A 19,041-nucleotide genomic window follows, 5' to 3' on the forward strand; every position below is an offset into this window, starting at 1 on the left:
AGAAAGCAACATAGACTGATGAAAGAATAAGAAATATAGCCAGAACACTACTTATGGGCAGTAATGGCAAGACTTCTCAGGTACTTGGACATGTCAGGAGAGAGGAGCCCCTGGAGAAGGACATCAAGCGTGGATAAGTATCATGGCATTGAAAAAAAGGAAGGCTTTCAATCCGATGTCTGCATCGATGGACTCAAACATGAAAACTTTTGAGAGGATGCACAGAACCCAGCAGTGTTTCGTTCTGGCGTACACGGGGTCACTATGAGTTAGAACCAACACAATGCTACCTAACACCAGAAGGTCTCGTGTTTCTCCTGCAGACCCATGGGCGGTTTCAAACTGCTGACGTTGAGGTTAGCACACCAGTGTGTAAATCATGACAGTTTACTTCCAATAAGATGAACAGCCCTGGAAAACACAAACCAAAAAAGAAACTCACTGCCATCAAGTCTACTTTTTCTCCTGTGGAGTAACTGGTGGTTTTGAACTGCTGACCCGTGGTTAGCAGTACACTGTATAACCACTCTTTAACCAGGTCTCTCGAGAAACTCGAGTGTTTAAGAAAGATACAGCAGGCTGCTTCCAAACGATTTACAGCGTTGGAAAACCCTACTGACAAATTCTACTTTGTCCTGTACCAATGAATCCATTTTGTTTGATTTTGTCTGGAAACAAAAAATATATATAATTTTTCTTCTTCAATGGAATAACTTAGTGACTACTGACTGACTTTCAAATGTTACATTTAACTACTATTTCTGGCATAAACCAAATGTATGATCCTGCTGTGTAATCATTTTATATATTTGAATATTCAATCTGCAAATATGTTGTTTATATTTTTTTGCATTTAAGTTAAATGTGAGAAATGTCTGGAGTATTCTCCTCAGCAGGTTTTGATGTCAAAGCTATATTGGTGTAATCTATTTTTTGGAAATATTTTTCTACTGTATTTTTTTGTATAGGATTATTATTAATTAAAACAATTATTGTTTTTTGAAAGAATTCACCAGTGAAGGCCTTAGTGTCAAAATTTTAATTTTAAAAAATCAATTGACTTTGCAGATGCAATACTACTCAGATTCCCATCCTTTCATACAAGAGGTAATCTGGCTATACTCCCTCCGAAGACAACCCCTTCATGATTTTCATAGTCCAATATTATTTAGTAGATCCAATATTATTTGCCGGCACCATAGCTCAAATATATTATTTTTTCTTTGGTCTTCTTTTTCCATTGCTCAGCATTTACCTGCATATGAGGTGACTGAAGCTACCATGCTCAACACATCTTTTTTAAAAATTATTTTGTTAGGGGCTCATATAACTCTTATCACAATTCATACAGACATTAATTGTGTAAAGCACATTTGTACATTCATTGCCCTCATCATTCTCAAAACATTTGTTCTCCACCTAAGCCCCTTGCATCAGCTCCTCATTTTACCCTCCCTCCCTGCTCCCCCCACCCTCATGAACCCTTGATAATGTATAAATTATTATTTTGTCATATCTTACACTGTCCGATGTCTCCCTTCACCCACTTCTCTGTTGTCCGTCCCCCATGGAGGAGGTTATATGTAGATCCTTGTAATTGGTGTCCCCTTTCCACCCAGCCCACCCTTCACCCTCCCAATATTGCCACCCACACCACTGGTCCTGAAGGGATCATCCTCCCAGGATTCCCTGTGTTTCCAGTTCTTATCTGTAGCAGTGTACATCCTCTGGTCTACCCATATTTGTAAGGTAGAATTGGGATCATAATAGTGGAGGGGGGAAGCATTTCGGAACTAGAGGATAGTTATATGTTTCATCGTTGCTACATCACACCCTATCTCGTCTAGATGTCCAGTGGCCTACAAATGGGCTTTGGGTCTCCACTCCGCACTGCGCCACCCCCACTCCCCATTCAAAATGATATGAATTTTTGTTGTAATGATGCCTGATACCTGGTCCCTTAGACACCTCGTGATCGCAGAGGCTGGTGTGCTTCTTCCATGTGGGCTTTGTTGCTTCTCAGCTAGAAGGTCGCTTGTTTACCTTCAAGCCTTTGAGATCACAGATGCGATATCTTTTGATAGCCGGGCACCATCAGCTCTCTTCGCCACATTTGCTCATGCATCCATTTGTCGTCAGCGATCGTATCAGGGAGGTGAGCACACAATGATATGACTTTTTGTTCTTTGATGCCTGATAACTGATCCCTTCAGCACCTTAAGGGGGTGTTTTGTTGTTGCTGTGGTTCAGCAGATTTACTCAGTGCAAACTTTGATTGGCTGTTTCCATGGAGAACACACACTTTTACTTTTACCAATAAATGCTGCAAGTCCTCTAAACATTTGGCAGGCAAGTTTGTATATCACATGAAGGAAAATATTGACGTTTACTAATAGGTCTTCCTAGAATTTGGATGTCACGTTCTTTTCCATGTAATGCAGAGTACTGGATTACTGGGTGTAAAGTGAAGGAATAGAATCCTACTGCACACATTTTTTACTTAAACGACATATTCACACTATCCTCCCGATAGGCTCAATCAACTGCTTCTTGATTCACAAACAGTTTCTCCATGAGTGAAAATACGTGTTCTAGAATTTTAATTCTCTGCAATGTTATCCATAACATATTATGATCTACAGGGTCTAACAGCTTTGCACAGGTAGTTAAACTCAGCAAACATCTTTCAGATATTCTCTATTTTAGACGAGGATCCACTTGAAAACAGCAAATACTGTCCTTGTCCCATTTGCAGCTTGAATGTTTGACAGTTCTGTGTTGATATATACCTGGCACCATCTTTTAACTACCTTTAGTGAAATTTTGCTGTCATGAATATTTTTCATATTATTAGATAACTTATATATCCTGCTTGCTTTCATTTTAAATGACATATTCTATATTTTATTATATTATCTTCTATTTCAATAATTCTTTCTTTTGTTGATATAATATACTATTATAACCACCTGCTAAATTTTTATTTTTATCTACTCTATTTTCCATTGCTAATATATCCTAGTATATACCTGTAGTACTTATTAGGATATCCTGGAGCTCCATGCCAAAAATATATCTATCGTTTTATTATAGTTAATCCACAGTCCATATCTTCATCATCTGTCAGTCAATTCTATTTTTTTCTTAATTTATTTCTCTTGGTTTAGTTTCTTATAATCTTGATCATTTCTAAGCGAATACCTAATGTCATATAGAAAAAAAGTCTCCGAAAAAATGTTTTCTCAGTAAAGGATTTACTTTTAAAAATAGGCTATATATTCAGATTATGCTCATATACTTTAATGTCTTCTTCTATTTAAAGCTTGTAAGCAATTCTTTTAGTGATTTCAACTTAACTCTTAAGATAATTGTTAATTTATCCCATGCCTAGTGAATCAGAACTTAAATATTTGTCTTCTTTAAGTTTAAAGATGACTAAAATAAGTTCTCAGTTTTTAGCTACTAACCAGATGTGTTCTCTTAGTGAAGTCGATGCACGGAAATTAAGAATCAATATATGTCTCAAAGAGGAATTTCTTGACAGATTCAGGTTCAATTCACTAATGTGTTGTTTCCTCCAGGATACGGACCCATACGTCATTCTTCCGTTGTCGTAACCTTACATGCCAATGTTTGTCTCTCTATCTTAGGTTGCTGTCACAAGCACTCTCTAATTTCAGGTCATTGTTTCTGGTTAGCCTATATACTAAACCCAGAAAAATCAATAAATGTGAAAATTGACTGTGAATAAAATGCTTCTATTATCTCTGAGATCATGATTTTTTTATGTTCTAGCTAACTTGCTAACTCTCCTATGTTTTAAAACAGTTATGAATAATAAATACACTTTCTAAATTATTCTGAATCAGAAAGATTGACCTGATATTGGCTACTTGATCATAGCTATTGTGTTAGGGTTCTCTAGAGAAACAAAACCAGAATGCTAATAATTTGATATATATTTATACAGATAGATGTATAATATAAGAAATGAAGAGTGAATTAAATGATAAACAGTACAAATGGCTCAGTGCAACTCACTCCCGTGAGACAGCTGTGAGACACTGGCAGTCCTTCAAGTCTTGAGGGCCACCGGGTAGTCCTCTGGAGAGCAAATCACATTATCCAGGCACAGGCAGCATACAGCAAGGCAGGTCACCAACTGTCAGCCAGATGACAGGGTCCCACAGTCCCCAGCTTAAGAGATGTAAATTCCAATGGTGTGGTGAAGCAGGTCTTGAAGGAACCTCAAATTACAGCAACACAGTCCATGGGTTAGGTGTCCCACAGGTAGTGTAGCTTGCAAATTGAGGCAAAGAACAAGCAAGGCAGCTGCACACTAGTCCGATGAGCAAAGAGCAAGAGACAAAAAAAGGCGAGCCTCACTGAGCCATTTTCACTTTTCCCTTCAATTAATCCCACATGTGTTTATCGGCCAGGTTGGCACAATAAACCAACTACCTCAGCTATTCATCTCATTGAAAAAGACAATATTTGAAAGAGTACTTTGTTGTGAATATCAAAGCTATTTTTTAAAAGTCTTCCCACATTAATTCTAAGCAAAATAAGCTTCTTTGTGATTTGTGTATTTAAGCTAATGTAGACAAGCTGGTTGATTATGTTAATCCTATAAGACAGTAGACTTACTCTATAAAATTCCTAAGTTTGGAAATGTTTACAGAAGCAATGGTCATATATTTCATCTACAGATCTGCTGGTGGGCTTGAACAACCAACTTTTTGGTTAGCAGCTGAGTTCTTATCCACTGGGCTACTAAGGATTTTCTTGTATATGTTGCTCATCTATCTCTGTAAAAATGATTGAAGTTCATCCTAGCTCATCAACTCTTATTACAAATCATGCTCTTTAATCTCACTTACATGAATATCCATATTAATAATTAAGATGCTCATTATGCGTGGAATAAACCTGCCCAGGAACTGTCCATCCATGGTGGTTCTCTGTGTGCTTGGCAAATCCCAAAGCGTACACTTTCCAATATCCTTTAATCAACTCTTTACTTGTTAACTCAAAATACCTACTCCCAAATGATCCATTTCCTTTCTTTCTAACTAAAATGCTAAAAAGATATATTAACCACCAATTTCATTCAGAAAATAATTAGGATAGAGGGCATTGTAAACAATAATTAAACACTGGAAAGATGTCTGGAATTCCATGAGGTATTATATTAAGATTATACTGTCAAGAGGCAGAGGTTCATGTGACCGGTTGCCTACAGTGGCTTCTCTTGTGCTCGAGAAGTTTGAGTCACTTTCTTCCATTTTTAACCTCGGCAACCCATACTGTTTCGATTATATTCGTGTGCACAAACCAGGCATGATGATCACAATAGGGATGCAAAGGTGGGATAGGAGAATACAACTAATTATTTAAAAATCCAAAACTAAAACTTAGGCAATTAATTCAAATACTTTGTCCTGTATTATATCACTTAGTGGAAGAGTGAACAACGAACGTTATTTATAGCTTGGAATTTTGCAAATGCAAAGTCCTGCTTAGATGCATCTACGGTTTACCCTCCCCAGTGATAACAAGTTGCTGATATTTGTACAGTTTTTAAAGGTTAATTCCTCAGAAGTCTATACATTCTTTGACTGGTTTAACGTGATGGTTACAACCAGGGGCTCAAAGGAACAATCATTTTGAGAATGCTGTGGGACTAGGGGATCTAACACGACAGCTCGCCACACCACTCACTTACTTCACTGCCGTCCAGTTGATTCCAACACGTAGTGGCTTCACAATGCCGAGCGCACGTGCCCCTAGGGCTTCAAAGGCCATACATCTTTACAAAAACCAGACAGCCTCATCGTTCTCCCACAGAGTGGCTGGTACGTATAAACTGCCAACCTTGCAGTTAGCAGCCCACTTTTAACCCACTAAGTCACCCATGCTCCTCAGAAGTTAATATAAAGAAGTCAATACTTGTAGGAAATTGGTCGGATACGTTAGGCTAAAAACACAATAGTGGCATTGTCACCACAAAAGCAAGCTGCCATTTCTTACTCCTTTTGGTCTTTCTTATCCCTATAATGCCTGAATTTTTAATTTCAGGAAAAAAATTTGTTTTTATTCGTTACTTTGACAGCTATCATTATATATCACAACCAAAATATATTTTAAAAATATAAAATTTGCAGTTTCTTAAAAATGTAACCAAATTGTCACATTCGCCCATGGATTTATAATAAATGTTATAGTTAAATGTTATGAAAACGTTGCACTCGGCGTTATAGGGTTTAAGTCATATCTGAGCACAGAGGATATTGGAGTTCTATGTGCTAACTGGCTTGTCATGTTCAAGCATTAATCAAGAACTCAATGTGCGCCATGTCCGATTGACTGCATTTCCAATATCCTCCCCCAAAATAAATCTAAATTGCCATCCTTTGCTTCTCCAGAGTTTTATTAACAATATTATCATTGCTAATAAATTGTTGATGCAAATAGAAAAGACAATATTGTGCCTGACCCAATTAAAGTTCCTATTCCCTAGATTCCATTTAGTGTTAATAATTGCAATTTGTTAAAAATTATGTACTCTTTACTTAATATGTAAGCATCTTTCCTTTTTAGTACATCATATTAACATTGGAAGACACATCGTCCTACTCTTCTTAAGTGGATATTCTATTATTTATTTAGCCCTTACCAACTTGTTAGGCAACTGTTTTCTGAAATTTTCATTATTTTAATAACAAATCATTAAACATAGTCATTCTATTACTGCATGCATATTTGCATCATTAACTTAGAAAAAATCATCAAAAGTAATCATAGGGTAACAGCAACAATAACAACTTCCCCTGATGTACCGTATGCAAAGCATTTCCTCTCAGTAGTTCATTTTAATAAGCGTGGTGAGTTTTCTGTAGCGTGGCTGGGTGATGATTCTTAGTAGTCTAGAAGTTGAGCCTTTCACCCTGATGTATCCTAACAGTGCAAACAAGTGATGGTGGGATCTCCAGGCAGTTATAAAAGGATTAAGCAGAAATGCAGACTCAGGTCACAACGCAAATACAATCGAAAGGAACTTCCCTCAGGAGTATGGCCTACTCCTATTTAAGTAAAGTGTGTGGGAAGGCTTGGCTCCTTGCTGCTGTGGCTTCTGAGTCTGTGGCATTGGCCTCTGATCCTTTGGACTTGAGCCAATGGCCAGCTATACTGCCTCCCAAGCCGGGAACCTACCATCACTGCTCTGCCATATTGCGTGCTGATCTTGGATTCGTCCTGATGCCAGCTTAACATCTGGCTCATGACCTTGAGCCTTTATATGCATCTACAACTGTATGTGCTACTTTTGTAGAGAATATTTTACCTCAGAATCATAGATGCATGACCCCAAGACAGTCCATGACTAAGATAAACTTCATCAATGTATCTACCAAACATGTTCCTACAAACGAACTGCCCAATTTATTCAAAGTCTCCTAGCTTTAGCTGTCTCATCTAACAAAGCTGCACCCAAGAAACTTTCTTTAAACTGGTATGTTGTAAGAATTGGACTCCCTGAAGTTCCATTTCTTCAAAGAATAGCATACATAATTCCTAAAGTTATAATTGATAATTTTCCTAGATAGGACTGCCTAAAACATTTATTATTTTAAAATTCTCCTACTGAATTAAATGCCTTGGATCAAATGAATTGCTTGAGCATAACCTGAATCGAATTATTATCTGATGTTAAAGACTTATCTAATTCATCAACATTCTTGTGGAAGTCTTAACATGTCTAACATATTCGCCAAATTGGCATTTTAATCGACTATAAAATTCTTATGAAACATACTTCTAGAAATACCTAGTAAAGAGAGCTACACCGTGGGACTTAGCAGATGTGTAAAAACTCAAACAAGAGTATTTGGCTTCTTTCGTCCTTGAAAGACCTTTGTAAACAGAGCCCAGCTGCTTTCCTTGAGAAGGTACTAAAGGGTCGAGGACGTTGCCAGAAGAGGCCAAAGCGAATGATAAAGATAAAATGTCAGTGATTTAAAAAGTTGCCCTTGCTCTGCTGGGAGAGTAAAACAACTCCGTGATACTGTGTTAGCACTGCACGATTACCGACACTGTTAAAGTTTGCCAGGGCACCGTAATCAATGAGTAGGTGGATTATCCATAGACAAGTAATGGCAATTTTAATATGGCAAGCGGAGTGAGGAGCTGGATGAACTACCTACTACCAAGCATATCTAACTCATCAAACAGATAGCTTTGACTCTCAACACAGGTCAAAATATTTTATTGTTTTTCCAAAAATGATGCTTTTATGATACCTCCTGAATGATAAATCACTGTGATTGAAACATTTTGTAATTGTTAGGCAAAATCAGTCGCTATAAGTCTCTAGACCCATTTATTCTCTATCTTCAATTGTCCCCCAGGTAGCGTAAAAAAAAACTAGCCATATGGATGATGGCATTATAATTTCTCTGTCCTTTGAACTATATCTGTTCTTGTTACAAACTCTTTCTTTGGAGCCAAAGTTCTCATTCATAAGAGGTGGTATCTCGTGGCTTTCAAATGCTCTCTGTCTCTCCCTCTCTCTCACTTGCTTGTTTCATTTGCTTGCTGTCTCTCCTTCTCCTTTTCTCCCCTCTGAATAAAATCTCCTAACCTTATTTTAAGGTATGAATGGTTTTATTTATTACAACAATCTGGGATTCAGAATGCACCCATTCATTCCATGTTGGACATGAAGACCGTGGACCAGGCCTTCTGATGTACTTTACACCTTCTTTCAACTTCCTTGAGACATTAGTCTCCATTTCTCAGAAGGAACTTCCACTCATTTTTGGACAGGTGTCCTGAGGAATTATTCATTCTGGGCTGTCTTTTCTCCAACGTGGCCCGACCCTGCCACCATGGACCCAGCCACCCATTTATTTCTCTGGTATAATTGCTAAGCAGCAGCACTGGTCTGCTTGTCTTCTCTTGGGGGTACATTTATCTTCCGCACTTCTGATTCATATGCACATTACCTTGGTTAGGTGGGTAATGCTGACACCTTGAGGCCTTCATTAGTGTGTTATACCTGAGCCCTTGGCAGGATTCATCTTTAAAAATAGTAAGAAAAATAGTAGCCTCTATAAGACAATTTAGAAATTTTAAAAAAATACTTTTCCTGTACAACTAATTGGGATATAAAACTTCAGTAATTAAGGAGGAAAGAATGGCAAGATCTTCTTAATTGGAACCAAGACAACTCTAAAAGACAAAGTGAAAGAGTCTTATTTCTCTGTGAATTAAAGTGCCTAAATAGAGAAAAATGTTAATAGAGAAAATGCAATGTCAGTCTAAATTTATAAATGACTCTCCTGTTCCCATTGTCACACCCCTTCCCTCTTCTCTTTTTCTCACTGCAACTCGACCCTATTCTAATTCATTTTCAGCCATGTGACATTCCATTAGGAACCACAGAAGATACCCGTCCCTTTATATTAAATTTAAGTACTACGTTTATGGGCAATAGAGGTACCTCTTATCTAAATCAAACTCATCTGCAATTTAGTGAATAGGGAGAAATATTTTTGGAAATTCTTGGTGCTTCTCAGGAGAGAAACTGTAGGTAGTGACAAAACACTTTGTTAGTTTCAGACCCAGACTATGCTTCCATGGGAAGACAGACATCACCCAACCACTGACCACACTCCCAGCATCAGGCAGGCAAAAGCACTGCCATGTCTTCGAGGGCACTCACACACCTCATTACAGACCACCTGCCTTCCACCGTCTTGAGTCCAATACTGTAAATTGAACCATCAAAATGTATATCGATCATCCTAAGCCTTTGCTTAGGGTGTTATGAGACTCTGTAAGAAGGAAGCTGGTGAAAGTACAGCCAAAATAATCCTAGATGTTCAGTAAACATGATGTCCTATTCCACGAACCAGTTCATGTCACACTCCTACTTTCCTCACAAGGAAGTCTGGGAGTCGAGAATGGAGGTAGAGTCAACATCTATGAGTCACTAGCCACACAGTTATTTCTTGATTTCCCATAATGTATAACCCCTATTTAATTGTATTCCAATGTCCCCCAAATCTATTCATTTTTTCCATGACTGATTTGGGATCTTCCTTTTTTAAATAGCCCAGCTCACTCAGAACCGACACATGTTGTTTAGGAACCACGGCTTAGTTGGTCGACACTATAGCTGGTGTAGTGCCCCAGACATTGATATATACAAGGAGGTCCCTCAAACACTGGACTTGTGCTGGGTAGGTGGAGATTTCTTGTATGCATTTTTCCACTAGGTGAGCATCAAGAAACTCGCTTTGAGTTGGTGCACCCAGTGGTGTCACCTGGGAAGGTTCTCTCTGGTCACAGGGAATATTTTTGTAAAAGCAATTTCACTCAAACCTCACTTTTTTTGTGATGGCCAATTTAAGAGAACAGCGTGAAGCTATGACATTTTGTTTCCTGCTCAGGAAAAATATCATAGAAACTGTTAAGATGTTGAACACAGCTTGCAAGGAAAGCGCTTTGGAAATACTCAAGTGTATGAGTGGTTTTCTCATTTCAAAGAAGGTGAAATGTCGATTGATGACAAACTTCATTCTGGCCATCAGTCAACTTCCCTAACAGATGAACATGTCAACTTGTAGTGCATTTGGAGTTCATTCCACCAGGTCAGTCTGTTAACCAAGCTTTTTATTTAGAGGTTCTGAAAAATTGCCTAACAGTGTGCAATCAGTTTTTGGCCCCAAACAGCATGTCACTCTTGCACCACATACAGTACTCACCTGACCTCACTCGTTGCGTCTTCCTTTTGTTTCCATGGATACAGAGGGACATGGAAGGACAGTGACTATGACACAGAAGAGGTGAAGAAAACAATGAAGGGAAGTGCTGTCAGCCACCCAAACAGATACGTTTGAAAAATGTTCCCAGGAATGGAATCGCAGATATGTCAAATACATTAAGTGTAATGGAGAGTAATTTGAAAGTGATAAGGTTGTTTTATTAAATATATATATATATAGAGAGAGAATACATAGCTTTGGAAAAAAATCCTCCATTTTTATGGGTACCCCTTGTGTATATGTTCCCAATGCTGCAGCACATCTTAAGTTCTTCCCTAATAAAACATGTGTCACTCAACAAGGTAACCTGCTATGAAGCTCTACATTAGGTTGTATACCACAAATTCTTTACATCTTATTACCTTTTGTCTTTTTTCTAATGCTTATGAATTGGCCTTTCAAGACTACCTGTGTCTCACAGTACAATTACTTATTCTAAAACAACAACTGCAAAAAATATCCATCCCTACTTCAGATCTGATTCTTTTCATGAATTGGTTCTTTCGCAAATCAGATTTCTCCAGATTTTGTCATTACGGTGGATATGCCAAGCGCTGCATCTACTGAAGGCCAAGCGCTGCATCTAAGAGATGGTTTTTCAGCCCATGAACTAAATTAAACAATTTACCAGGACATGGATGTTGCCTTTCAGAAAATGTATAACCTTTTTCACAGACGTTTTATTCATGCTGAAGTCATTCAGAAACCAAGTAAAAATGTCCTCCTGGTGGTTAACTGCTTTAAGCTTTGTTGTTCTCTTCGACGACTGTCATCAATAAAATAAATCAGCCTATAAAGATCTCCCAGACAGTAAAGGAAAAGAGGAAGTCCTTTCACTGATATGACCACCAAATAGCTGCATCAAACCATACATGACCATTTTTTCATGGGTGGGATGCAAAAGAGTGATTAAAATAATTATATCATTAAAACTGTCAAACTTCATATTTCTGCAAACACTGAACCACATTAGGCTGTTTAAGTCAAGTCCATGCCTTTTAATTGTTTTTTTCTTGATGCTCTGACCTTTTACAATTCTTTTCAAATACAAACCGTTTTGAGGAAGAAATCAAAGGCTAAAGATAAACGGGAAGCTTCATAGGATCCTGCTACACAGTTTTGGATGAGTCTTGGCAATAAGCCTGTATCTGTACCTCAACCCTGATCTACAGGCATGAGGTGCATGTTTGCTGATGAACTATTAGGTTTTTTGCAAATGCACTTTGAGACAACTATTTTAGCCATGGTCAATCATATATTATTTAGTTGTTGTGTTACTCTTTTTAACAGGAAATTTATCTTCAGGATGATTACGGCTTGTAGCATGGATTGTTACAGACTTTGTACATTTATTGTCCTGTCGACTCCTCCATAGCAAACGCAGCACTTATAATAAAAAAAACAACTCTCTGGAACACTGGAATAGGCAACAATATAACATCTGAAGACCATGAACAAGACCATCTAGTTTAGCCAGCCAAGTTAAAGTCGAACAGTGGATGAAAGAGGTTAAAAAATTAACAACAACAACAAAAACAAAAATCCTTTAATATGGGAAAGTGCAGCCACCCCATGCTACATCTGTTGTCCGCAAAGTTTTTCATATTCCCCTTTTAACTACATTCCAATGAGCACGACAAGATAATAACTATATTATAAAAATATTGTGAGGGACATTTTCAGAATTTGTGGACCTAGGAGCTGCACAAGCTGCTTAAAAGTTAGCTGCGTTTCGCAGCCTCACCTGGAAGGCATGCTTTGCCAGCCAGGCCATTGCTTGACTATCAGAGAAATGTTGTCCAACTAGCGCCCACTGATGATTATGCATTTGTACTAGTTATGATCCACAGGTATTCATACTGGGTTGAGATTTTTCCTTTTTAAAGCCACAGTTGCATTTGTTACAAAGTAGCCATTAGAAAAGCGAATGCCCAAGTGGAGAGTCCCCAGATATCTGCTTCATTAGAACTCACACGTGAACTCATTTTACTGGATGAGTGAGAAAGGTTTTCTGCTAATTTGTTCCTATTTTAAAGACTCCATTGTACTTATCTTTTCCAAGTTTTCTGTATTTGTGACAGGACTAATAAAATAATGAAAATTATCCTATTGGCTAATGTGACATCCCTTAGAGGACCACCTTGGCTACAGGTGGTAATGAATTTGGAAGCCACCCCTTTGATTCCCATAAATTACCTCCTTAAAAGCTGTAATGGGTTGGTCAACCACGGAACTCACCATAATCGGCAGTCATTGCAGATTCAATTAATCCAAGCTGATTTGTTAAATTATCGCCCACCTTTGATGTATTTGGTGGAGGACATGCCAGCCTTCTTAGAGAGGCTTTTATCTGTGAGAATATTATAAATCCTATTGGTATTCCTATTTTTCTTTGGGATTATATCTAAGAAGAAAATTTATCAACCAGCGGTTCCTTTTAGCTTTAGTCAAAGGGACTTTACTTCGTCTTACTCACAAAGCCACATCTTCTTAAATGATAGGAAGCCAAGGCTTGCATTCACTTTTTCCAATTCTCAACCACACTGTTGAAGAAGGACCCATTGACTGACTGTGCTATTGAACCTCAGGAAGGATTAAAATTAAAATCCAAACATTGCCTGGAAAAGAAGCAGATGATACCTGGGGGCACTGAGATGAATTTCATCCTGCACCCTTCACTGAAATTAGAAATTCTGTCCTCTGTGTAAGTCATTACAATTGTGATATCTATAACCTTTGAAATAAGTTGTTTAAATGAGAGTGTTAATATTTTTGAGAATTTTCTAGTCACTGGAAGGATAATTTTCAATTGTGGGTATTTTGATGGCTTTAAAAAAATAATTCTTCTATGGTGCTATATTTTCACAATTATAATTTTAAATTATGACTTGTCTGGAAAGTCTTTAAAAAGGTAGATTGGCATAGTATTTAAAGACCTTGAATGCTCATCAAAAAGTTTAGGCGATTTAACCCATTGGCCCGCTGGTTTTAATCCTTCTGTAAGGATTTTACCACCTTGGAAATCTTATCAGGCAATTGTACTTTAGCCTATAGGGTTGGGGTTTTGATCAGATGCAAACTTTAGCATTATTAATCCTTTGTTCAATTTCCATGGCTTTTAGAATAGTTTTTCCACTATAAACTCAAACTTTTATAATGTTAAAAAATTAGCAGATGAAGTATGGGGAATTTGCATTTCCAAATTTTACCATTTCTTTTCATCTAACTATATTTGAATTGTGTCACACCATTCCTTGATTTGATATATTGCCCTTCACCTGTGCACTCAGTCCTCAAGACACTACATTTAATTAATAGTTATCTTTCTATGACATGTCTGGGATTAGAATCCATGTCAGCTCATTTGCTTAGAGTTCTCATTGTTTTCTTTGTTATTGCCTCCAGCTTCAATACTTACTTTATTAACCCTTTACTATTAAGGGCAGGCATAGGTTAATTTAAAAAGACGCATGAGTTTTCAAATAAACTCGTCCCTTTTTGTTATTAACTTTTTATCATATCTATTCTTTATAATTGGTGATCACTTTATCCTCCTTTAGCCCTCGCTGAGGAAGCTTACTTTGCTATCATAACCATGCATCTAATCGTATATTGTATTGGCGTCCTCTGAGCTGTCTTTCCACACTATGAAGCTCTCCTTAAACATTGTGCCCAGGACCCTGCTCACCACAGCCTCCATTACCTCCTGCCTGGGAACTCCATTCAAGCAGTTTCCAGAGCCCTCAACATTCCCAGCTGTTGGATATGCCAGGTGGGTCCTGGGCTCTCCATCAGAATTGGACCAGGTGGTTGTCCTAGTCCATAATTAATTGCTCACTCAAGCTTCCTGTGGTGATTAACACAACAATTTCTTTCAAGGACGAGGTTTATTGTCAACAGGATTGCTTTGCACTACATTACCAGTTGGATTTCCCTTGCTAGGCTCATAACATGGTAAATACTTCTGTTGTACTTGGGTAAATACTTCTGGGGAAGTTGGACAAGATCGTAAAAACAACAAAAATGCGAAGAAAAACTAACTAGTGGAACATTTCAAACAAACAGAGGCTTTACGCATTTTGTTTTGTTTTTCTTTTCTCTGACATTTTAGCTGCGGCCTGGGTTAGGAAAAGTGGATTCTGTAGGGCCATGATTTTAATGTTAATAGTAATTGTAGTTGGAATTGTTAAACAACCACTGAGCCTTAAACCAGAGAAAAACCTAGTGTCCATGTACAATCTAATGCATATGGAGATAATAATCATCCCTAATGTATGGGAATAACATTGAATTTAATGCAACCATATGTATAGGCCCTTAAGCTCTCTGAATCACCAAGTATCCTTCTAAGTATCTTAAGAAATTTTACAATAACATGGTCCATGTGGGAGAAAGGAAAAGAGCTGCTTAACAGCTAGAAACACCGGGGAAAAGATGTATTTTGTGGGTTACGTGAGGTCAAATTGGTCTGAACTCCCTAACAGGAAGGTAGAAGAGAAATGTTCGCTAGTCCATGTAGACATCAGGGAGCAATATGACCAATGGCAGTTTAAGAGTAAGTCCATACATAAAGAACTTCTTAGTTTGATCAGAAGGTGTGCAATGAAATCCCTGGTAGACAGGAGGGAATAATAAAGAAGTTCATGAAGCTGTTGGCCAGAATGAATTAATTATATTCAATTGAACTTTTCTGAATTACACATGCCTGCCTATCACACTTGTCTGCTGTTCTCACAGGAATCTATCATTTGACTCCCTAGTTGCTAGTAGCCAGATAAGCAAGGATGTCAATGGAAAAACAATCTAAGGTGAACATTTTGCCACAAGTGTCTCTCTTTTGTAAAATGGACCCCTGAAAAAAAATTTTTAATAAGAATTCTGGAGTCATCATTATCTAAAGTTTCCAAAGACAACCTGAATAAGTATTTATTTTACCAAGCTATATCAGGGAAGCAAGCTCCTGCTACCATAAACATCACAAATCCCTGAGACATCTGGTTAAATTTGTTTAACATCAACAAGCAACTAGTTTACCCTGTGAGCTGGTGTCTCCCTGTAATACATGTACTTAAAAAAAATCAATAGTTTTTTTTTTTAAGTGGTGAGTTAGCTACAGCAAATCTGAAGTGCAGAGTTCAATGACAATTGCAAAGATAATTTGGAGAGAGGTTCTTTAGAAAGAGGAGAAATTATAAATATATAAAAAAAATCTATAGCAAGAAAACCAGTGGAGAAGGAAGAAATAGATGTCCACATGAAAAGGCTGAGATCACTGTCTTGGGAGCTTATCTTTTAATCCCTGAAACTCTCCTTTCCATTGATATTCATGTGTTGAAACAAATACCATGTTAAGTCACCAACAGCAACTGCTTGAAGTTTATTTCAGCCTGAGAATCAAGTGTTGCAGAGAGAAAAGAACTTCTAAGAGCCCTTATACCCCCATCATCCTATCTTATTACTCCAGGGAAAAACAACAACTCTGGGATAGACTCGATTAAAAACCATACATTGTAGTCAAGCAGGATTTTCATACAGCAATTTGAAAAGGAAAGTTCAAGAAATTATTGACTTACCCTCAAACACAGTTTCTAGTCTGATCTTGAAGTTCAGGTTGTCCCAACTAGCTACACACCGATCATTCTTCAAAAGAGCCCTGTGCTCTAGGACTAGGCAAAGGGCGGTTTATTAAGCTATCTAGTAGGCTATTGTTTGGTTTAAAGGTGACTTTAGGAAATCAGCTTTCTGCTGGCTCAAGATTTGAAAGAACATCTAAGCACAATGACCTGGGAGGTGACCCCAACTCCATAGAAGCAATTTCTCTGAATTCCATGGGATTAAAAGCCTATTTATCAAAGTGTGCCTATAATCCACATATATGAACTTCTATACTTAATTCTCTCATCTTCTACCCATAAAATAAAGTCAAATGTCGTCCACAAACTCTCAAACATAAGTTTCTTTGTAGCAATGGAGAGCCAAGATCTCTAGAAGTATTAATTTATAGATTTTTTATACTTTTACCTTCTAAAATAGGCTGCATAATAGAATGACACAATAACTGTGCAATTAGCAAAATGTCTACTTGTACATTTTTTTAAATCCCACCAACGTTAACATGCCTTAATACACCACACACTGCTACCTCTTCAGGCAAATGAATGTGAAATTCTTTTGTAGCATGCTCAGTACCATCGTCAGAGACAGATAAAGACAGATTACCTGGGGTTAAGAGGATGACTGACATAGTGATGAGTGAGCAGACAACTAAAATCACCAGCAGGGCGATAGCAATTCCCTTCCAGTTTCTCTGTGGAGGGCTGTTACTTCCGAGTTCCTACAGAGGAAGAAAAAGAAACGTCTCATAACCACACATGCCCCAGGAGAAATGCAATCACACAGGAATGAACCGGGGAACATCACAGGGCGAACACTGATTATAATGTTTTTAACATACCAAGAATCAAAAGTAACTGTATTTAAATGAAAGGACTGTGATCAGAGATTAGGTGGCCTTATCTGGGAAGGTCCATCAATCAAAACTGCCATGTTAAATATACTGGGATTAAACCCCTCTGGGTCCCCTTTGACCATAGACCAAGCATGTCAATAGCCTTGCTATCACGCAGAAGGCATAGAAAAGTGGATTATTGTAGATGCGGTTAGGTTTAAATTTAGCATGTTATCATTGGATTTCCCTTATGATCAATTATAAATTTGTTCTAGTTTTCAATGTTTTCTGCATTTTCTTCTTTTTCTCAGATTAACTGTTTTAAGTCTGTCTTTCACAGCGGTGTTTGAAACCCAGCAGCGAACAATGCTTTCCTTTCCTGTGAGGGTACTCTCACTGAAATGCTTGGTGTGGCTGTAAATGACCAACCTGAAGTCTGAATGAAAGCTTTATGTCTGAAGGAAACTTTACCTTGTGCTAAAACCTACCTCCTACCTGCCAGGAATGGAGCTTGGGATCCTTATCCCATGGAGATTCTGGTCAGGCTTAAACCACCCTGGCAAACTATGCAGGGGGTAAGAATGGAGTTGATGAGGAGATCCATGTTGTTTCATTGAGATCATCCATAGAGACCATGAGTGTGAGTGTGTGTGTGTGTGTGTGTGTGTGTGTGTGTCCCCACGACTGTGGGCATGTACTTCTTTTCTTACCTTTCTGTATGAAATGCTCATTTTCTCTAAAAAATTGGAACACTTTGTGTTATCACATTACATTGTTGTGTAATGTAATGATGTATCACATTATATTGTTGTGTAATGTAACGATGTATCACATTACATAATTGTGTAATATAACAATTTATCACAATACATTGTGTAATGTAATGATGTGTCACATTACATTGTTGTGTAAAGTGACGATGTATCACATTACATAGCTACGTAATGTAATGAAGTATCACATTACATTGTTATGTAATATAACAATTCACCAACTCCAGTTGCCCCAACCCTCCAATAATAGGCAATTGTTGCTATTCAATTATAATAGAGTAAAAATGTTGCTCCTCCTGTGGTCCTTTTAAATTGCACTCCCCAGCGTGCTCTTCAAAACAGTGCTGATTAGCCAACACATCAACGTAATAAGATTTTGCATTTAGATTTTACACATAAATCAAGATGCTAGATACCAGAATCAGTCACATTGGAATAAAAACACTCAAACAGGAAACAGTTCCCTTATGACAACAACCCCTTTCCAGAAGTACAATGTTAATGCAGATTTCTGGGTGCGTTCTCTTAGAATTGCGTGTCACATGTATGGCTGATTTTCTTCGGTGATCTCCACTTCAAGGTCGCTCACTAGCCAGGGTGCCTAAACTTGAGAACGTGGGGGCCTATTAGGCAACACCCACAAGAACCGGAACATTGTGGGACGCTATCTCCCATTCTGAAAGTAAAGGTGGAGGCAGGAACTGGTGGAAATCATTACAATCAAGTGAATATTTTTACCTCTACAGGGAGGTGGCTAGGTGGTACTGTTGCTTTAATTTTGGGGGGAAAGGGAATAATAATAGAGATGTAGCTATCATAATTACTTATACACATGACTGAAATTTATTGTAGCTACCTTTTATTCAATTATAAGAGCCGTCATCTCATGATAAATTCACACCCACTGAATTTGAACTTCCTCCTTGCTCACTCTATCTTCAAATAAAAATCAAACTAATAGAGAAAATTAGGCCTTTGGTTAGGCTCTTCATGT

At 37.8% G+C, this 19,041-nt stretch overlaps 1 protein-coding gene across 2 annotated transcripts in view; it reads right to left on the reverse strand.

Moving 5' to 3' along the window:
• DPP10 (dipeptidyl peptidase like 10) overlaps nt 1–19,041 on the reverse strand; it is a 775,824-nt gene that overhangs the window by 599,253 nt on the left and 157,530 nt on the right. For both annotated transcript variants that reach the window (XM_075529534.1, XM_075529533.1), the window contains exon 2: nt 17,046–17,160. In XM_075529534.1, the coding sequence (XP_075385649.1) occupies nt 17,046–17,160 (115 nt within the window). The remainder of the gene's footprint in view (nt 1–17,045; nt 17,161–19,041) is intronic.

The sequence above is a fragment of the Tenrec ecaudatus genome, chromosome 13 (assembly GCF_050624435.1).
Source record: "Tenrec ecaudatus isolate mTenEca1 chromosome 13, mTenEca1.hap1, whole genome shotgun sequence".
Taxonomy (NCBI): Eukaryota; Metazoa; Chordata; class Mammalia; order Afrosoricida; family Tenrecidae; genus Tenrec; species Tenrec ecaudatus.